The 22,174-nt window shown below is 47.9% G+C and overlaps 1 protein-coding gene across 1 annotated transcript in view; it reads right to left on the bottom strand.

The window, feature by feature from the left end:
- Positions 1-2,623: 2,623 nt before the first annotated feature.
- DENND5A (DENN domain containing 5A) overlaps positions 2,624-22,174 on the bottom strand; it is an 83,313-nt gene continuing 63,762 nt past the window's right edge. Inside the window, exons 13-23 of the mRNA XM_046685168.1 lie at positions 16,040-16,124; positions 14,379-14,463; positions 13,786-13,914; positions 9,701-9,822; positions 8,366-8,511; positions 7,669-7,787; positions 7,083-7,264; positions 6,409-6,491; positions 5,782-5,905; positions 5,022-5,190; positions 2,624-3,653 (exon numbers count right to left, since the gene is read on the bottom strand). Of these exons, the coding sequence (XP_046541124.1) occupies positions 3,470-3,653; positions 5,022-5,190; positions 5,782-5,905; positions 6,409-6,491; positions 7,083-7,264; positions 7,669-7,787; positions 8,366-8,511; positions 9,701-9,822; positions 13,786-13,914; positions 14,379-14,463; positions 16,040-16,124 (1,428 nt within the window). The 3' untranslated portion in view covers positions 2,624-3,469. The remainder of the gene's footprint in view (positions 3,654-5,021; positions 5,191-5,781; positions 5,906-6,408; positions 6,492-7,082; positions 7,265-7,668; positions 7,788-8,365; positions 8,512-9,700; positions 9,823-13,785; positions 13,915-14,378; positions 14,464-16,039; positions 16,125-22,174) is intronic.

Raw genomic sequence — 22,174 nt, 5'->3', positions numbered from 1 at the left:
TGGCTTGGGCAGCGGCTCAGGTAACCAGCACCTAAAAGCTGGAAGAAGATAAGGAGCAGCACTCCCAGGTTACCTAAACCACACTCCTCCCTTTACTCCCCTGAGATACGTGGCCCCATCGTGGGGTGAGTCTGTCGTGTGGCAGACCAGACCCTTTGGCTACAAGCACACTGTCAGTGACTTGTTCAGGTCACACACTCTCCAAGCCACACTGCACTTGAGACAAGCAGTTGTTGTGTCTCAGCCCAGCCACTGTGCTCTGACCACAGGTTTCCTTTTCTCCCATCAGACAAGGAGGGCCCAGAGCAGCCATCACATTCTTCACAGGTCACTTAGTGTGCTCTTGGAATGCCGCATACAGGTGGCATGGCTCTGGTTTTTGTCCCCACAGCATGTGCTCATTCATTCAGTTCATCCACATCTACTGAGCACCAGCAATGTTCAAGGCCCTGGGATACCTGCCAGCCTTTTCCTTGTCTCCCACTTGGTGGACGTGGGGCCCACAGTCTGCTCCTTCCCCACCTCAGGCTTGACTCTGGCCCTAGACTTCCCCAAGGTTCACAACCCGGCAGACGCCTTCGCATCTCCACGTCTCTGCTCATGCTGTTCTCTCTACACGTAATGTCACTTCTCTGACAACTGTCGACTCTAAGCTTGACTCCTCGTGGTCAATACATGCCGTGGTGTCGCACTCCCCCATAGCACCTACCTCTGAGCTCCTTGAGGGCGGGGGGTCTGGGCCTTGGTCAGGAACCAGGACACAGCTTGACACAATAGGGTAACCACCACCACCATTCATCAGGCACTGAGCACAAACCCGACCCTGTTCCAGGCATATATGTAGAGTCACTTAGTCCTCACGACAACCCTATTATTCCCAGTTTATAGGTGATGAGCAAACTGAGGTTCAGGAACGTTATGAAGCTTGCTCTAGGTCACAGGAGCAGAGCAAGGATTCTCCCTAAGGACTCTGACTCCACAGTCTGTGATCCTGACCACCGCGAATGAATTCGTTTACTCCACATATATTTACTGGGTACCTACTGTGTACCAGTTACTCCCTAGTGAACAAAGCGAACTGTGTGCCTCCCTTATAAGACGTACATTTAGAATTAGTAAATAATGAGGATACTGCTTGTAGGAGTTAGGAAGGAAAATGAGGCAGAATAAGGGGATAAAAACGACTGACAGGACCTTTGATATTTTAGAGTGATCAGGGCGGGTCCCTCTGAGGACATCTGAGCAGGGACCTGAGTCAACAAAGTGGTTGTCAATGGAAAAGCCACACAACCTTGGAGAGACAGTTCTGGTAACTGCAAACTACTTATAGGCTGTGTGGCCTTGGGCAAGTGATTAAGCTTCTCTGAGCTCTGACCTCTTCACCCATAAACCAGGGATAATCTGTACAGCCTTGCAGAGCTGTGAGCGGGAGGGAGGGGTGCGGCGTACAGCACCTGGCTCAGGGCGCTGGCCTAGGCCCACAACAGACACACATGCAGCGGGGTCCATGCTGCCCTCCTGCCCCACCTGGAATCCCCCTTCCTGCTCCAGGGGCGACGCCCACCGCTCCCTACCTTCTCTCCGCCACTTCCAAAACACCGAAGACTCCCCTGGCCTTCGTGTAGACAGGGGCGGCGCGGCCAACACACGCCCCCTGCTGGCAGGATGTCGTACTGTGGCTGTCCTAGAAGCCTCTAGTCCCTTCCCTCATCTCTTCAAAAAGCCTTACCTGGGCACCTGCCACCTGCCAGACACCAGGGATGGAGATGAACCAGAGACCCTCTCTGCCCTCTAGGAGCTCACAGGCCAGGGTGTGGGCCCAACACGCAAGCAGCAATGCCAACCCTGAGAGGAGGTGCCAGCATCTCAGGAACTAAGGAGTGCAATGAGGGAGTGACTGTGTCGGGGAGGGGGTGGCAGGGGATGGTGTCGGTGGTTGTTGTCAGGCAAGGCTTCACAGTGTGAATCCTACAGTAAACCCTGAACAATGGACAGGAAGTGGCCCCGAGGGGAGGCATTCTAGGCAGAGGGAAGAGCACATGCAAACTCAGGGAAGCCTAACAGGACGCTGACTGGTTTGAGGCCTTCTACCTGGTCATGCTGCACTTCTGGAGCTTCCTGCCCAAGCAGCTTGGCTGAAGTATAAACTGAAGCAAGCCAATTCCCAGAACCCTCATAAAGCTCTACATCTGCCACCTCAGGAAAAGCAAACCTTTCTCTCAAGAAAGAGCTTTTTCTCTGAAGGCAGACAGGGTCGCATGTGCCCTAAGTTTTAACACCTGTTCTTCCTTACCTTTCAAGAAATGGCCCATCCTGTCTTGGTCAAGTGACAACTTTGCAACCTTGGCCAGGTCTTTTCCCCTCTGTGCCTCAGCCTCCTCCTCTGTGGAGGAGGAAAATAACCCGTCTACATTCCTCTCATCAACTATTTCAATTAATGGCTATGAAAGCTCCCGGGGCTGCAGCAGGAAGGACCCCAGAGACGCCAGGCCCTCAGGGGAACCCTGGGCAGTCCACAACCGCGAGTCACCTCAGGGAGAGGCGATGCTGCAGCCTGGTTCTCAGATGGGCCAAACTCACCCTCGGCCGCTCACAAACCCCACAGAGTCAGGGACCCAGGCAGTCTCGTTTCAGGTGTTTTATTAAGTGGGCCATACTGTAGCTGGTTTCTAAGTTGCAAAACAACATAAATTTAACAGTAATAACATAGCCAGTTAGACTGTGACAAGCTTTTCCTTTCCTTAAAAAAAGAAAAAAGAAAAGAAAGACTTAAAACACACAATGGAGGGTTAAATAAATAATACGTAAAAAATGAAAAGGAAAACCTGTTAAAACATGCGTATGTTTACTTCTGTGCAACCGCGTGCCAAGAGGAAACGTGATTTGCTGCACGATGGTACATCTCAGCATGTCTCCTTCCCAAATAATACTGACAAACAGAAAAGACGTGGACTGGCTCGGCAGTGCCTGGGGAGGCGCGACTAGAATCCCTTTGATTGGAGCTTGGGGCTTCCCGCTCAGCACACCTGTGCGTGGCCCAGGAAAGCCAAATATCCATGACAATGTTAAGATAGAAAACATTAGTTTAAAAACGATGTGGAATGGCCTCATCAACGCGGTGGGGCAAGGGAGCAGGACCGCCTGGCACGCGGTGCCGCAGGCTCAGTCCAGGGAGGCCGCAGGCTCCCAGCTCGCGGCCGCGGCGAGGGAGGGCGCCAGCTTCAAAATAAGCGGCACCAACCTCGTCTCCCTCTCTCTATCATTCTTTCACATGAAAGTGTGTAAAAAGCAAATCAGCAAATAAACTCTAAAATAGATTATTTATTCCAAAAATCCTCTAGTTTTCTTTTTACAGTGAGTGTACATCTCCTCTCCGTCTCCTGCACAACTCGCTGAAGTCCCTCTGGGAAGAAGGGTCAGAGCTGCAGGGTGAGTCTCTCTCGGTCCCGCTGCTCGCTGGTGCTGGAAGTCAGATGTCGATGCCCTTGACAAGGGACGTCTCCAGCGTGATGTTGAACTCCTGCAATGTCTGCAGCACGCGGATCAAGGAGTTGACCAGTGTGTGGTCTTTGATCAGTGCCACATCCTCATACATGTGCGCGGTGATGGGGCAGTCGGCCAGCAGGGCAATCCAGTGATGTAGGAGGTGATCTCTGGCAGGGCAGGAGCAGTCCAGATGGTGGAGAAGGGAAAGGGAAGGGAGCCAGTTACTGCGAGGCCAAGAGGGAATCTGCACCACCACTCCTTGAACGAAGCCTGAAGCTGGAGAAGCGGACAGCTCCCCACAGCCCCCTTTCCCTCCCCTACCAGGGCTTGGCAAAGAGACCTTACCCAGCTTTAAAAGGCTGCCACGGGGGGCTGCCCAGTCCCAGGGACACGAACCCAAGAGGACCCAAATTGGCCCCATCGTCTGCCACCAGGGCTGCTCCTCATCCCCTGTCTCCCTGCTTCCCTCCCTAGACAATCCCACCACCAACCAGACACCAGGTCCAGTCAGCACCACTTCCTTCATCTCAACAGCCAATCTCTCCGAGAGCACCGCTCCTCCTGACAGCTACCACCACCAGGAGTAACGCTGAGAGCTAACATCCACATAGCACTCAGCATGTACCAGCCCCTGTTCTAAGAGAGTCAACCTTCATGACAACCCTACGACATGAGGCAGGTGCTGTCAGCACGATCATTATCCCCACTTTATAGATGAAATGAGGTACACGGAGGTTAAGGAGCTTGTCCAAGATTACACAGCTAGTAAGTGGCTGATCTGAGATGTGAATCTGGTTCCAGGGTCTGTTCTTAACCACTATGCCAACTCCCTCCCTTCCGTGGCCTGAAGAAACTACTGCCTTCAGTTTACTTGGGCTTCATGCTCTCATCTGACCTACTGGGATACCCCCCAACAATCTTACCCACTCTGATGCATACCATCCATGATATCAAATTAATATCATTTCAGTCCCCTGACTAAACCAGTCCATCCTAACACGGAAAGATTCTCTGTTCCAGCTCCTCAAGGTCCCTATCCTCCTTAGAGCCTCCTCCCTGAAGCCGCCTCTGATCTTTCTCCTCCACATTTTCAGCATACCTTACGAATGCACACTTCCTTTTTGGATTCTCACAACCTTCTGCCTTGTACTGTGTTTAATCGAGACAAGTGAATTTCTAAATGGTAGAGACCATATTTTATTTAGCTCTATTCCCACCACCTTCCATGAGGCCTGGCATATTCAACAGTTTGTTGAAGGAATGACTAGATACACTCTGCTTCAAACTTCACTAGTCGGGTGGTTTTATTCCTTCCCAGCAAAATGCGGCCCCTCCTCTCCAGCTACACACACAGCCTCCTTCCCGCTCCACAGATCCCCACACACACGCATGGCACACACGATGGAAATGAAGGGCCCCCAGGAAGCCTTCCAAGGCCTCACCTGCCCAAGGGCATCTGGTCAATAGCGCCCACCACCCCCCCAGCACACCCTCCAGGGCTGGCTGCCTGCGCACTGGGCGTGAGGCCGCAGTACCTGGCTCCCAGGCACACCAGCATCTGAAACTTGCCGTCCTTGCCGATGCTGCGCGGAGTATTGTTGATTGCAGTGACAAATCGGCAGAAGTTCCGGGCCCTCATATGCCAGTTTTCCTCAGGGACAACTTCATTCTGCTCCAAAGTCTCATAATAGGTTTGTGCTTTTTCTGTGAAAAGGAGAAAAGCTTGCCGGTGACAAAGGCTCTCAAAAGTGACCCCTCCCTGACAGTCCCGCAGGCCACTTGCCAGGGGCCTCTCATGTCGACGCAGGAGAATAACATGAGTGTTCTGACAACAATCCTTATGTTCCTTATCCTTGTTTTAAATTTATTTACGTGGCCCTTGATATAAAGATGGTCCTTTCCTTAGTCTGAAAATTTTTTTAAAACTCTTGGGGGAGAAGCTCCCTGCACGAAAATTCTCCAAGAGGGCGCCACATGGGGCTTGGGCTTCAATGTTTTCAGCTGGCCTTGTGGATCTAAAAGGAGAGGGTGAGGACTCACACTGAGCCTGCACTACGGAACAGACGCCTAGAAAGAATCTTTTCTGTCTCTTTCCCAGGAGGTGAGGGGAAAAGGGAGGGGAGCGCTTCTGTCATCACCTCTGAGAAAAGCTGGGGCAAACACACGACAAAGCTAATCCGAAAGGGACCTGACGCAGCTTCTGAACCTCAGAGCCCATGGTCAGCACCACGCTATGTTGGCGAGTCCCCATGTTTCTACATGCTCTTCCCACCCTCACACCCTAGCCCAACTCACCCAGGAAATCCCAAATGAAGACATTTTTGAAGAGCCGGGGCGATTTAAATCCATGCTGGAAAGCCTGTTCCAAGGCCGAGACGAGGCCGCACTCTCCACAAAGCAACAGCGTCAGACTGCCTCGCTAGTGGGGAAACAGGGGAGGGCCACGCTCGCCTCAGCCAGGCTGCCCTCCCACTGCATCCCCAAACCCACAGCCCACAGCTGGGAGGGCGGCAAGACAGGCAGGGACCTTGCCTATTCCACCCAGCACCTGGCACAGTGCCTGGCTCAGAGCAGCCCTCAGTGAATTGCTGTTGAATGAAGGGGAATGAATAGATGATGGATCTGGGTCCCCACCAGAGGAACAAAGCCAGTGTGGCCACTCTTCAGGAAGACCCAGGCAAATCCAGAAGAGGACAGGAATACACACTGTTCACTAGGGACCCAGGGACTCCGTTGGGTCATTAGTGTGTAAGGAAAACAGGGTAACCTGAGGCAGAGACCCCCAGAGCAAGGAATCTGCTCAATCTCAAACGAACTGAGGCACACACTATACCCTGGGCTGTCCACAGCACAAGGGCCTAGAAAAAGATTCTTCTCTCTTATTCAATAGAGGGCCCTGGTTTGGAGGGCAGGAAGGCTCACCTCTTTCTCAGGCTTATGAAAGTGCTTCACGATGCCGTTGACTGCCTCCCCGATGGACTCCTGGATCTGCCCGGTGTTCAGCTCTGATAAAAACCAAGCAGACATCCCTCACCAATCTCAGAGGCTAACAGTACTGAGCTGAGCTTAGCAAGCGACTGAGGACACCAGGATGGTCCACAGGACAGGCAGGGGAGCCTGGCCCCTGGGAAGAATGGCTCTTGCCAACCCAACTTTGCTGAGCTAGTTCTTCTTCAAATCTTGAGAAAAAAGAAAAAGTCGATGTCTTATAGTTTTGTCCCTAAAAGATGCTGGTAAAGTTTATTTTTCATTTTACCCTGGAATTTTTGGCAATCAAAAGAGGGCCAAGACTTGGCTATGATGTCCAGGAACCAGGAAGGCGGCCAGAAAGCAAACGCTCTCCTCTGCAGGATCCTTCACGAATAGTACAGAGGACCCAGGCGGGGTTCCATGAGCTCTCCTGCTCTTTCAAGGCCAAACCCCCCACTAATGCATGAGAGGAGGGTAACAAATGCCTGAGGCTGCTTTGCCGGCAGAGGTGGTTCCTGAGGCAGCTGCACAAGCTGGGATCTGGGCTCCCACGTCAGGGCTTCCAGAGATCCGCCCACATTCCCCAGGCTGGGCGGCCTGAAGGCCCAGCCCCTCCCCTCACTCACTGGGCTTGTTGTTGGGAGAGATGGTAACAAGCCTCCGGATGACGCTGGGGGACTGCTGCAGGGGTGGTGTCCGGCATGGCCTCTCATCCACCTCGGGCTGGGATGTGAGCAGCTCCCCAACCAGGACCCGCTCCAGGCTTCCATCATCCATGCCCTTCCCCAACCACCGGCCACATGGGAACCTAAAGGTCAGACAAGGGCTTGTCAGAGCTGCCAGCTCCTCTAGTGTCCTTCTCCTTCCCTCTGCTCAGCAAGAGCCATCAACAAAGCCAATCGCTGGGGCAAGGCTCTGAAACCAGGCTGGTGATCCCTCAAGGCCCTGCTCACCATCCCACTGAGTATCATCAGGGAAGCACTCGAGGGATAGGTGGCCTGGAACCTGTGCACCGCAATATCATACAGCTTTGCTTAGCAAATTCTCATTCTATTTCTCTTCAGGTGCACGAGGCAGAGACAAACAGGAGGGTGCCTCAGCCTATCACTGCCTAAAGGGTCTCCTTGAGAACTCCAGATCCCCAAACATCAAACACAGCCCCTGGTGGTAGGCTTACCCCACTATCTTAGGGCATGGCTGAGGAACACTTACTTGTAGGTATGTCCTGTGATCTCATTCCTGACCATCACATACTCCACCAGCCACTTGGCATACAGCCCGGAGTTATCATGGCCTATCTGCACAGTAGTGAGCTTCCCCAAGTTTTGGCACTGCAAAACAACAGCCAGCAGAGAAGATGGGGTAGGTCAAGAAAGCAGGAGAAAAGAACAGCATTTCTCAGAGGCACAGATCAGACTGGCTGCCTGCAATCGGGTCCCCCAGCATCTGCAGGGGCGGAGCTCATGACTCCACCTACCGCCAAAGTACAGCACTGTCTTGTGAGGGGGCCCCGGCTGAGAAAGGAGATGCGCTACCTAGAGGAAGAACAGGACGTAGGGGCAGGCGGCTCTGGAAGTGGGACAGCAAGCTGAGGTTCAGAGGTCTCTGTGAAAACCTGGGCTCAGCAGCTGGAAGAACTCTGGGGGTCTCCCAACACGCCATGGACAGGGAGGTATGTAAGTCCAGATGGGGAAGTGCCTTCCAGCCAGAGACCGTTTAGACAGGGCAGGCTCCCCCCTCCTTGGGTCAACCCTGGGCTCCAGCCTCTGACCATCTCAGGACAGGTCAGCTGTGCTGATACATCACACCGTACAGAGCAAGGCCTCCATAAAACCCTGCAGAAAGCTCCAGAAAAGCAGCTCTTGCAAACTCCGAGAGCATGGGGTTGCGGTCCCTAGATAACACATACCTCGAAGGTCATCTCTAACACGTTCCTGGGAATCTGCAGGATCTGTGTCTCACCCAGTTCTCCAGAGATGCAGATCCATGGGTTGGCGGTGAACATGGAGCCCCCCAGCTTCTTACTGGGTACAATCAGGATGTGGTATGGGATCACTGTTGAGGGGAGGCAACAAAGGCATTGAGGGGGACCAGGAATCCCTCCCATACCTGAAAGGGCCCCGGCCTGCCCCAGGCGTGCTGGCATGACTGCGGCCCCGGCAGAGCCCGGAGCAGCAGGTCTCTGGAGCTGTTTTCCAGATGGCTTAGAGTATTAGCCAATCCTCCCCTCAGCCTCACTCCTCCCAGGGTCAGCACCCAGACATCAGAGACCCAAGCCCACCTGCAGGCTCAGAGCTCAGTGACCCTGCTCCCTAAACACTATCACCAACTCGACACTGGACTGAATTGCTTTTCTGAGCACTTTTCAATTGATCCTCTCATGAACTCTAAGAACAATCTCAGGAGAGGCCACGCAGGAATTACAAGGTCTTTTCCGAGGCACTGGGAGGGAAATAGTCTCCCTCAGGTCTCCTGAACTCCAGTCCAGTGCTGCTGCTACTGAAGCCTACAGCCCTTGTCTCTGAGAGGGAGGACGAATGTCACATAGAAGCAAGAGTCCATGCAGCCGCTGAGGCTGCTGCGTCACTGGCAAACAACTAGCCACAGGGCCAATTCAGAGACTACCCCACCCAACAGAGCATCCTGGCACCAGAGAAAGATGAGGCCCCAGGGGCCTTCCCTAGACCATACTGAGCCCTCGTCCTCACTCTGCAAATAAGGAGCCGGAGGCCCACAGCAGGGGAGACTGCTCACGGAAACATAATGAGCGAGGGCAGAGCAGGGCCTGGACCCAAACCTCCCACTGCCATCACGAGTTCTCTCTGCTACTTCCAGAAGAGGTGTTACCCCTGGGGGCTGGTCCGAAACCTTCTACGATGCTGAATGACTCCCTCAGCCCAAACCAAAGGGAGATTTCATTACAGGCGTGCAGAGGGGCCAGGGAACTTCACCACCCCACCCCACCCCACTCCACCTCCATCGCCTCAGGCTCCCAGAGCAGTGCCCAGGACAACAGCAACAACACAACGGCCAAAAGGACTGGGCTCCCCAGTTCAGAAGAAGGGTAAGAAGCTTCAGAGGAAAAAACACCTTCAAGGAGGACAGTGCACCTCTCTCCCCACAGAAGCAGGAAGCAAATAGAAAGTACAGTGATGATCTTCTTTAAAAAGGGGACAGTGAGTCAGCCTCAGGAGGCTCATGAAGAAGGCACTGAGGAGGCTGGTGGGGAGCCAGGGCTACTCACAGATAGTTGTGAAGACATTGGTGAAGCAAAAGTAGTCGACAGCATTGAAAGAGAGGAGGTGGTAGAGGAACTGCTCCTTCTCGTCGTCGCAGCGCAGGAAGGCATAGCGCTTGTACAGCTTCCTGTCGGAGAGGAGGCAATACATCAGTCTCCCAGCCAAAGGCAGGGAAAGAGGTCAGAATCACGCAGTTCTGGAGGAGACAGCACAGGGAATAAGACGTCATGCCTCAAGTTCCTTAAGGCCACCTAAGAAGGGAAGAGAGCCAGCCACTCTGTCTAACTGAGGACTAGAGGGAAAGTGGCTTAAGCTACAGCAGGAACAACTAAAACCAAATTCTGCCTGGGCCCAAGGGTTGATGTTACTATAACGTAAAGTGTCAGAGGTCATGGCATCTCCTTTCTTAGAGTGAGGGCTGGAATGAAATTCCCTCAGGGATGACTAAGGCCCTCTCAGGCCTCTAGCTGGGGCATCACCTCAGCGTGTGGTGGGGGAGAAGCAATGGCAGGAGGTCTGTGATCACCATTCATTACCAGGGTGGTCTCAGACCATGAGAGCCAGGAGTCGGAACCCTGCTCTGAATGTGAATGAAAAGCCAGGACAGCTTCAGAGGCAATGAAGGGAAGGATCCAGGTCCTGGGCAAGGAAGAGCTGCATAGAACATGGCCTTTCCCTACTTTCAAACTACCCACACCCCCTCCCCACATCTCAACCCCACTGCTTTCTCATAAAAGGCCAGCTCCCTTGCCTGACACTGTAGGCCTTCTGCAAGTGCACAGCAACGATATCTTCCCCAAGTAGAGGGACACCGACAACCGAGTGCACAGGCCCTCAGCACAGAGAAATACACAGAGAACAGAAGAAGGGAATGTCCTGGTTGCCAAGACAGCAATCACTAGGGCCAGAGAGGTACGGATTCACAATCAGCACAGATTTAGACAGGTGTTGGAGGGAAGGAGGACAAGGTGTGAAAACCAGTTTGACTGGAGTTGAGGGCGCAGAGAAGTGACCAATTAGCAATGAGTCTGATAAATTAGGCTAGAGTCAAATGAAGGAAGGTTCTGGAACATTCAGGCTAACGAGTCTGCAATCTGCCCTACTGGTAATAGGTTTCTGCAATTTGCCCCAGAAGGAAAGGGAAAGCGATGACCAACTTCAGGAAACTTAAACTGAGTGCAGCTGAGGGAGGAAGGGGCATGAGGGTGAAACTGGAGCAGTGGCTGTACTAGGTAAGCAGACAGGTGGGGCAGAGGCTAAGGACCTGAAATGGGGATGTGCGAGGCAAGGCAAAGCAAGGAGCCAAACTGACTCCAGATTTTGAACCTAGGTAGGGAGGAGAGGGGAGGAGAGGGGAGAATAGTGGTGACATTAACAAAAAATGTGAGAGGAAGGTAGTTCTGGTGAAGACTCTGTGAAGCTTGCTTTTGTTCTCTCTGAGCTAAAGGTAAGATATGTGAATGGAAATAAATGCAGGACTGGAACTCAGAAGAAACGTCAGAGCTAGAGCTTCAGATGTGGGAATCACTTGCTTAAAGGTGGCAGAAGTCATGAGAATGGGTGAGATCACAAGTGCAAGAGAGAGCGAGCAAGTGAGAGAGCGAAAAGAACATGTGCACGCAGAGAACTGAGCACGGTGGAAGCCAACATCCCAGAAAGAGCAAGGGGAGACAGAGAACAGGATGGTTCATGGCCCTGGCAGCCATGCACAGTGGGTTTCAAGGTGGAGGGGACACCAGACAGTCTCAGTCACCGCAGAGAGGTCACGGAAAAAGAGTCTGAGCTCACTACACAGGAGCACACTGACCTCCTCCCTTAGAATATACGGTCCCCTCACCCTGCTGCCACCCTACCCCATCTCCAAGCTGCAAAGAGCCGTGGAGGCTAGCTGGAAATCCCAGAGACTCAGCAACACGCTAGCAAGATATACTCTCCAAGGCTGTCCACCTCCTCCTTTCTAGGCAGCTAGCTGTGCACATATTTTATGCGTACAACTGAATACTTACTAGGTGCTGGCAACATGCTCAGCCCTGAAAGGCATGTGGTTCATGCCCTCGATGAAGGCAAATTTTAATATGCAGCAAGGAGCTAGATAACAATACTGCAGCCTGTCAGTGGTAAAACAGGGATGCACAAATGCTATGCGTGCCCGGAGGAGGAACAGATCAAGTCTCTGAGGAGTCTAGGCACTTTGGCAAAGAAAACTTCTGACTAGGCCCTGAAAGGGCTGAAGACATCCTGAGAAGGGTGAGGGGTGTGATGTGGCTGGAGCTTTACGCAAACTGAAGAGAAAGATGAGAGGGCAGGATGGAGGAGCTGCAGGTTTTGATGAAAGGCTCCTCCCTCTCTCCCTATACCCCATCCAAAATGCAACTGTGGCAGCAAAACTCTCCTTATTTCCCACTCACTGGAGTAGCACAGAATAGCAGTAGTAGGTCAGAATATCAGGTGAGAAGTTACTACGTACTGAGTAAATTCAGAGCTGAACTCCTCTAACAGGGCGACAGTTTAAAGAAGTCAAGATTAGCCCCTCATGAAGGTCTGTGCCGTCTGATGCTGCCTAGCCCTTCAAGCTCCTATACCCTAGACCTATGCCCTGCCCTGGACTTCCAAAGTTCTTGTGCTTGACCCCTCTCAGATACCTCTCTGTCCCCTTGCTCAGCTGCAGCCTCTCCTGGTGCCCACACAGCTACAGTGACAGATTTTTTCACCCCACTCAAGTGTCCTCTAGAATGTGGTGTGCAAATGTTTCCACTCCAAACTCCAGGCTTAAATGTCTACTTGTTCTCTTTTAGTTGTCCTCCCAGTCTTCAAATTTTATTCCTAAGTCCCTTTGTTCCCGTAGGAAATCACATCCAGGTGCTTTCAGATTCACTGTTTCAGGGCCGGCCCCATGGCCAAGCGGTTAAGTTGCGTGCTCTGCTTCAGCGGCCTGGGGTTTCGCCGCTTCAGATCCTGGGCACAGACATGGCACCACTTGTCAGGCCATGTTGAGGCAGCGTGCCACACAGCACAACTAGAAGGACCCACAACTAAAATATACAACTATGTACTGGGGGACTTTGGGGAGAAGAAAAAAAAAAGATTGGCAACAGTTGTTAGCTCAGGTGTCAATCTTTACCAAAAAAAAAAAAGAATCACTGTTATGTGAGCTCTCAAAATGAGCTCTCTAACCTATCAAGGTTTTAAACCTGGTTTCTTGCTGTGGTTTACACACACAATAAACAGTGTAAAAAATTATATTTTCACTTTGAACAAAAACAGATTCTGCAGGTTTAATCAACTGGCTCATAAAAAATTTCCTCAAGGCCTACTCCTCTGCTTTATCATCCATGGGGTAGCCATATAATAAAGGATACTAGGAAAAGATGCCTAAGGAAGTGCTAAACAAAAGTGCCCAACAGGCTTACGAATGAAGAAAGAGCCAAACATACTGCATACAGGAAAAGACAGAGAGGGCAAATAGCAGCCCCCTCCTCCTCTAGCAGAGAAGGCACAGAAAGAATGCAGACGACATAAAGTCACCAGAGGGAACTGGAGCCTGAGTGGCCCTGGGAGGGTTATCTGACAGCCCTTTTAAGCTCTAGGGAGACTCAGACAGGGTCCAGAGAGGAAGAACAAGGACTTGGTTACTTTGGGCTGGGCCTGGGCTCAAGAGAGAACAAAAGAAATAAGGGGATAGCTTAGAAGTTTCTTTTTAATTCTCCAATCCTTCCCTCCCCAGGACAGGAAAGAGATGGAGAAAATGCCCTGTGCCCAAGAGGTATACAAGTCATCTGAGAGCAGCAAGGAGAGGAGGAGCCCCAAAATGCTGAGGTTCCCCATGAGAACCCGATCCTTCTCAGTAGCTCATTAAGAAAACTATTTTTGGACATGCAGATTAAGAAGGCGGAAAGAACAAACACAGCAGAATTATTCTTCTACAGATAAAGAGGGAGAAGAGGAAATGCTGCAAAACTTCCACATGCAATGTGAGTTGAGCTGAAGGCAGCAGTAACGACATATGGAACACTCCCCCTTCCCACATGGGCTTCCAACCCCTCCCGCCATTCCCGGGCACCTGGTTCTACTCCAGGTGGAGTGGCCTTACTTGGTGAGCTCATGGTCTGAGAGAAGCTGCTTCAGGTGTCTGGAAAGTAACTTTTTTTCCATGGACAGTCGCACCCATGCTCTGGCCTTTCCCACATCAGTTTTGATTTCCCCGATATTCTGGATGTGCCTGAAGGGGGAATGTGAAAAAGGAAGTGGAGGGTGGGGTGGGAGATGAACTCACAACACCTCCCCTGTAAAGCCAAAGGAGGCTGGCGAGGCAGCCCTATCCCATCCTGGGAGACGCCATCTCTCTTGTTCTCTAAATCCTGGGCTTCCATGTAGCTTTGCCAGATAGGCTCACCACAATTTGGGGGTAGGAAGACAGTACAGCTCTCAGAAAGCCCGGCTGACCCTGGAGCCCTTAAGGCCTTGAGATACTCTGGTATAATTCACCCAAAATGTTAGGAAACCCAACTGCTTATACAGTGCTACAAACGCACCATGAAGCACAGGACCAATGAGGAGGGCTTCCTGGTTAACTGAGACGCTGCAGAAGCCCAAGAGACTAAGACCCCGCTATTTAATGTGGACACCTACGCAGCAACTGAAAACAGGATTTTAGTAGCTTATTACATATGAGCCCAGACTGACCTCATATCCTGAATGAGGGAGATTCTCAGGGGAGACATGACTGAGCTGGCATCAGACTTCCTCCGTTCTGAGTCAAGAAGTATTCCTAGAATAAAATAGTTGGTCATGTCCAAAGAGATCTGACTATCCAAACGGCTTACTATCTTTATCTCAAATCACAAATTTCTACAGGAAACAGTTGGTTACTTGGGTAACATTACGATCAATTATTTCACAAATATTTATTAAGTACCTACTAGGTATCAGATTTTTTACTTTTAAGCTTATTATCTCATTTAATTCTCTAATAACTTACCAAATAACCAAGGAAGGTACCACAGAGGAAGGAACTGAAATTCAGAGAGGTCACTGGCTTTGCCCCAGTCACCAAGTGGCAAAGTCAGGACTGGAAGGAACACAGATCCCCTGGCTCCTAATCCAGCATGTTCTCATCATACCCCACTGACACACTGCTTCCACTTGGAGCTACTTCTCATGTTCTGCTCTTGCCTCAAAATGGGCTACAAAATGGAATGTATGAAGCCAAGGGAATGTGTGAAGAACAGGTTCCAGAACGCTTAGGACCTCTAGATACCATATCTTTATGTCCTCATGTCCAGACCAACATTTAAAACATAGCATCTTTATCACTTAGCTGTTGAGAATCTTTGGCTACAGTTTATCCCTTAGCAATAACTTCTATAACCTTCCTGAGAAGACTGTTTGCTCCCATATCCAGAAAATGGACAAAAAAACTCCTTGTAAGTCTATTTAGGGAGGTCTCATACCTAGGTTACAGTCACGTTTAGTGCTAGTTGAGGTTAACTAGTTCAAGGGCAAAGGCAACACTGAGTTCATGCCCATCTTTTCACTCCTATTCAAACTGATCTTTACCATTAGGGTAAGAACATCCAAGAAAGGTAAACAAACTCCCTGGCAGAGAGAGGAGAATGAAGGATGGTGTGAAAGGGAGATGCCACCAAGAAGTAAAGGAAGGAGGGGGGCTGTCCTGAAGGGACACTGTAGGATGGTATAAAGAACACCAACGCCAGGAGACAAGAGGCCTGGCTCCTAATCTGGTCTCTTCCATCAATTCTGTGTGTGATCTTGAGTAAATTCAATTCCTTTTTGATCCCAGTTTCTTCCTCTTGTGAAATAAGAGGACTGGACTAGATGATCTCAGGGGTCCCTGCCAGCTCTGATATTTTCATTATATTAGAAACAGAAAGGAAGTGAAGGGATCACTCACATCAGGCCCTGACCCTGAGAAGTTCCAAGGTAGGACACTGACAAGACAGGCTTTCTTAAACTGATAGGGTAGATCATCTCAATGTCCATCTCAGAAATAAAACAAAAGACTGAAAACAGCTTGCTCCAAACAGAGGACATCAGTATTACCTAAATTCATTTAAAACCTAGATTCATTCTAAGACTGGCCTCTTATGACATAAATCTTCTACTTCACTGATCAAAAGGGTATAGAAACACCTAATGAAAGCAAACTCCATGGCTTTGGCATGCTCTGTGGTTCAGAGAGCCCCGTGGTTTAACAGTTAAAAAAGAAAACATTACAGAGCAAAGGCTTCATTGACCTGGAACAGTCGGCTGCAGACGATCACTCCACTGGGAGCTGGGAAAGTGAGCAGAGGGAGTTCTCTCCACCGGTGCAGAGACAATCTTACCTGAGGTACTGAGGCTTCCTGATGTGAGTTTTCTCTGCCGGTTTTCCTGATAATGTAACAGGTGGGACCACAAAGCTGATTTCCCCTGGAACCAACACAAGGTAAAAATTCCTATCAGTTTAGATTTCAGAGGCCGTGGTATCCACCAAACAGTCAGAGATAACGTGAGAAGACAGATACGGGCTTTTGCTAAAAAGTACCCGTACTATTTCTTATCTCAATGTACACCTGGATGCAATGTATACAAAAACATTCCCCTAATAAAATCCAGGAGATATATAAAGAACGGAAAGGGATAGAAAAGAGAAACAGTCCCCCATTGGGAACAGGAAGGACATGGCCAAAAAGAGTCTCCAAATGGATTCTTTGGAAAAGAAAGAAAAAGCAAATAACCTATCATACCTCTAAATGGTCTGCTGGTTGAAGGTGAGCTTGGGTAGAACATGATGGCTTTTGTACAGAGGAGCTGATATTCAGTGTATGAGATTCTATGATAGCTCCTGAGTTTCCTAAAACATTTAAAGGCATTCCTGCCCTAAGTGCAGGCTGGGGAGAATAAGTCATCACTATGATGAGGATTTACTATTGAAGGTACAGCTGAAGAAGCCTGCAGAAAGGTAGGCTGGTGCTTAACTACAAGGCTGAGATACGCTATAGTCACTATAACAGAATCTTGGCATTTGGAAATATAAGAGTTGCAGTTTAAACTATTTGACACATGTAGTAATTTGTCATTTTACCAAGGCACAAATCTGAATAGCATTTGCAAGCCTGATGTAAGACAACAATTTGTCTGGTTAGTGAGTGAACCCAGCTGGCCACCCAGCAACTGCTGTGTCTCTTTCTAGCCATCCTGCAGTACACAGTGACCCTTGTCATATGATAAAAAATTTATTTCAGATTCATGGGAAATGTTCCTACATAGTTGATACAACACAAATTAATATAATGTGTAAGAGGAGTTATTATAATAAGTTTATAAATGACTTTAGTTCTGTATTTTCTAAAAGTAATAATAATAATAGAAGCTACAATGTCTTGAGGTTTGTTCTGAACTAAGCACTATGTTAAATGTTTAAAATACAATATTTTATTTAATGCTCCAAACAACCCTACAAGGCAGGTATCTCCATCTTCATTTTCTTCAGAAAAGAGCAAACTGAGTATCAGACAGATTAAGTAACTTGTAAAAGATTAGACTGTTGGAATTCAAGCTTAAGTCTGTCTAATGTCAGAACCATTGCTCTTAATGATATTACTCAGACTGCTTAATTTTGAAATGCCTTCTGAAGAAAATTTTATGCTCTGGGATGAAAGTGAGGATTTAAAGTCAAGGGATTTCTCCCTGGAGAATACTGAGGATCTGTTTTGTTTCTATCCACCAACCTGATCTACTTTGGGGAAAAAAAATATCAAGCATTTGAATGGGAGAAAACTCTGATCTATAAATCAGCAAGCTGTTGACATCAACTTGCTGTCCGTCGGATTTCCTACAAGATTTAACCAACTTAAAACCCAACAACTTCAATGGCAACTTAAAGAAAAAAACACACAAGTTAATGGCACTGGCCCATGGCCGAGTGGTTGCGTTCACGCACTTCGCTTCGGCAGCCCAGGGTTTCGCCAGTTTGAATCCCGGGCGCGGACACGGCACCACTCATCAGGCCATGTTGAGGCGGTGTCGCACATAGCACAACCGGAAGGACCCACAACTAAAATATACAACTATGTACTGGGGGGCTTTGGGGAGAAGAAGGAAAAATAAAAAATTTAAAATAAACAAAAAAACAAGTTAAAACTAGAAAAGACCACTTTTTATTCATTGAAATACCAAATATTTGAAAAAAAAAAAAAGACGTTTAACAACATCAATGAGACTGACAACTCCTATATACTGTTACTACCTAGTATATTAATACGGTAGAGTAGAAGACAATACAGGAGCTTAAAATATTTATGCTCTTTGATGTAGTAATTCAATTTCTAGAAATCCATTCATCCATCCATTTACCAAAACCATTAGAGTAGGTTCCTCCAAGGGCAGGACTCTGACCTATTAACGACTGCATGCCCAGCATCTAGGAAGGCAGTCTCCCTTAACAGAACTGTGTGGATGGTGGTCACCAGAGAGCCCTCACATGGAACAACGCTGAAGAGCCAAAGGGAAGAGCAACAGCAGGCCGCTGTGCTAGAAGGATGCCCTGGCTCACAGTGATCATGCTGGTGAAGAAAGACAGCAAGGGAAAGAGTGAGAGCAGCAGCTGGGCTGAAGCTTAGTGACAGGGCACTTGGGTCTTTCCAATTCAGAAGTCACTGATTATTCTTTTCCTTTTTTGCAAAGGGGCTGATTGAGACTGCAAGGTTCATTATAGCCTGACTACCAATTTGGGGATGTGGCCAAACAATGTACAGATTGCACCAGATTCTCCAAGAATGTCACATGCATGAAAGATGAGAAACAACCCCTTTTCACTTATCAGTCCCCAAATGGCAACAGTTATCAAACCAGTTTGAAAAACCAAACGTCACTTCTTATTGTCAGAAAAATACACTAGAGAAAGATACCCATCTTCTTGGAAAATGTCACCAAAAGCCAAAAAGAGCCGTGAGGGAATAGAGGTTCTTATGAGGACTTGCTGAAGGCATCCCTGAATGCAGGCGGTCAAGGCTAGGAACAAAATTTAGGCTAGCAGCAAAAACTGTTTGGGTTCTCTCTACTTTCCTTCTTAAAAAGAAAAAAAAAAAAGATTGGCACCTGAGTTAACATCTGTTGCCAATTTTTCTTCTTCTCCTCCTCCTCCCCGCCAAAGCCCCAGTACATAGTTGTATATTCCAGTTGTAGGTCCTTCTAGTTGTGCTATGTGGGACACCGCCTCAGCATGGCTTGATGAGCAGTGCTAGGCCCACGCCCAGGATCCAAAACAGCAAAACCCTAGGCTGCCAAACTTAACCCTCATGCAAACTTAACCACTCACCCACGGGGCCAGCCCTCTCTACTTTCTAAGTGGATAAAATGGGTTGTCCTTCAATAAGGTGCCCCTAGAAGGTGGCGATAAGATCACTCTCTGAGAGTGAATTTGGTCACAATCTGGAAGACTACACGACCATGCACAAGCAGCCTGATACAGGAGACCAGGTAACCAGGTTATAACCCTTGGACTGGAACATAACTGAAGAATGGCTCAGCAGGAGAAAAGGCCTCTACATACAGGCTAGCAAAATGGAGGCCTAAGGAGAACGTGCTGTAAGAACCCAACACAGAGAGCTAGGTCAATCCCCAGCTGAACATGCATCCCTAAGGGTGTAAATGCCCTGCCAAAAAGCACAGACCCTCTGGTGACACCGTCAGTGCTTCACTTTCAGAGCTCCAAAAGCAAGACTCAGAAGAAAATGGAACCTCAAGTGAATAGCCCCCATCATTTTGTACTGGTTTCTTACCAAACGAGTAGCCTCTGTCCATCCCAACTGCGAGGGCAATCAAATGGGTTCCAAAAGAAATGCCCCATGCTGTGGGAATTCTGCAGACTAAGCTGAGAAGCCTCAGAGGACAGGTTCAGAACATGTGATGACATGGTATTATTTTTTTAATGGAGACGGCTCATTAACTTCCTAGAGATTTTCATGGCAAATATTAAAAAGTTTTGGGGGCTTATGTTTTACCAAAAAGCTGAAAGAGCTCAACTGTAGTGCTAGGTTTGCTAAACTTTAAGGAAAACGATAAAATAATTATGTATATTCTACTCATTTGTTACAGTGAAAAGGAAAAAACAGAAATCCTTCATGTAGAACCTAGCACAATAACAGCTGTCATGTTTTATACCCACCACATGCCAGGTACTTATTTTTATTACATCTAATTATTATAACAACCCTAAAAGTGGGTTTTATTAACTCGGTCTCATGGATAAGGAAAATGAGACTCAAAAATTGCAAGTCACTTGAAGTCATCCAGTGGGTGAGGATTCAAATCCAAGTCTTTCTGACTCCAAAACCCACAGTGTTGCTACTACACTACAGCACTCTCAAAATTTTACGATATGATACACAATTTTTAACATTTAAAAAAATTTATAATCACAGTGTTGTTTATAATACTGAAAAATCAGAAATAACCTAAATGACCAATAACAAGGGATTGATTCAAATATGGCACATCTATAAAATGGATACAGTAATTAAAATTGAGATTCTAGAATAATAATAACCACAAACATTTACAGAGAATCTCCCAGATACCAGGCTCTGAGCTTAGTGCTTCACGTGAATTATCAAATCCTCACAAGAATCCTACGGAGGTGGGTACATAAGAGGAAACAGAAGCTTAGAAAAGCTAGGTGCCTTGTTCAGTTTCATAAAGTGATTAAGTGGGAATCAAACCCAGGTGTAGCTAATTTTAGTCTGAGCTCTTAAACACTTATTATACTGTCACTTATAAATTAGTTACAGACATGGGAAAAATACTATGAGGTGAAAAAAAGCAAAAGTTACAACACATTATGTATAGTATGATCTCATTTGGATTTTTTAAAAAGCAGCTTTATTAAGATATAATTCACATTACCATAAAACTCACACTTATGAAGTGTACAATTTTCTGTCCAAAAAACATCTGGTATTCACAGAGTTGTGCAACCATCAGTACTACCTAATTTTAGAACATTTTCACTACCCTAAAACGAAACCCCAAACCCACCCATTAGCAGTCACTTCCTGTTCCTCCCTCCCGCCCCTGGCATTTTCTAGTCTACTTTACAAATCTATGGATTTGCAGATTCTGGACATTTTATACAAATGGAATCAAACAATATGTGACTGGCTTCTTTTACTTCCTAAGTTTTCAAAGTTCATTTACATTTTATCATGTATCCACACTTCATTCCTTCTATTGCTGAATAATATTCCATTGTACGGATATACTGCATTTAGTTTACTTATCAGCTGATGGACATTTGGGTTGCTCCACTTTGGGCCTATTAGCAATAACATTGCTACAAACATTTGTGTACATGTTTTTATGTAGACACGTTTCCATTTCTAGACATACTAGAAGTGGACTTGATGGGTCATATGATAATGCTATGTTTAACATTTCGAGGAACTGAGAGACTGTTTTCCAAAGTGGCTGCACCATTTTACATTCCCACCAACAATGTACAAAGGTTCTACTTTCTCTACATCCTTACTAACACTTGTTACTTTCTGTCTTTTTTATTTTAGCTATCCTAGTAAGTGTGAAAAGATATCTCATTGTGGTTCTGTTGGATTTTTAAATATACACTTGTATATTTTGAAGGCCAGACATGGTAGCCGGCCACCACACCCATGAGAATGGGAAGTCCAGCAGGGCAGGGCTCTTGGTCTGTTCTGTCCGCTGAGGTATCTGAAGCGCCTACAACAGTGCTTGGCACACTGTAGGCTCTCAATAAATACAGGCTGGATACTTATACATATTTTATAATTTGTCCATAATAAAACTCGTTTTGGAAACGTTTCAAGTCCTTTTCAAATTTAAAAATGCTTAAAAGTAAAAGCTGTCCGTCTTGACTAGCTATTCAAAGTAGAGTATTTTGAAATACGAAGATTCTGAGTATTAAGCAGTAAAAACTCAAACTCAACTTCCTGAAGTCTTTAGATGGTTAAACTATTTGCATATAAAAGAAATGTTAATGGCAGAGCTTTTTCTACTGGGAACGTACAATTAGCAAAGGACCCTTAGAGTGTGTCCGGGACTTCTGAGCTCCAGGATCTCACTCTCTTTTGTATTCCATCTCCATATTAGGGCCAGCTGCCCAAAAGGATCTGTAAGTTTGACCTTCAGCTCTATTTGCAAGAAGAAAGATGCCCCTTTTAAAATGTCTGACTAACACAGATTCATCTAGCTTATTTTTTTTTTTATATAACTTTTTTTTTTTTTAAGATTTTATTTTTTCCTTTTTCTCCCCAAAGCCCCCCAGTAGATAGTTGTGTATTCTTCGTTGTGGGTTCTTCTAGTTGTGGCATGTGGGACGCTGCCTCAGCGTGGTCTGATGAGCAGTGCCATGTCCGGGCCCAGGACTCGAACTAACGAAACACTGGGCCGCCTGCAGCGGAGCGCGCGAACTTAACCACTCAGCCACGGGGCCAGCCCCTCATCTA

This window comes from Equus quagga, chromosome 14 (assembly GCF_021613505.1).
Source record: "Equus quagga isolate Etosha38 chromosome 14, UCLA_HA_Equagga_1.0, whole genome shotgun sequence".
In the NCBI taxonomy this organism is placed as follows: domain Eukaryota; kingdom Metazoa; phylum Chordata; class Mammalia; order Perissodactyla; family Equidae; genus Equus; species Equus quagga.
Note: the sequence above shows the minus strand (reverse complement) of the source record. Positions and strands in the feature narration are given on the sequence as shown.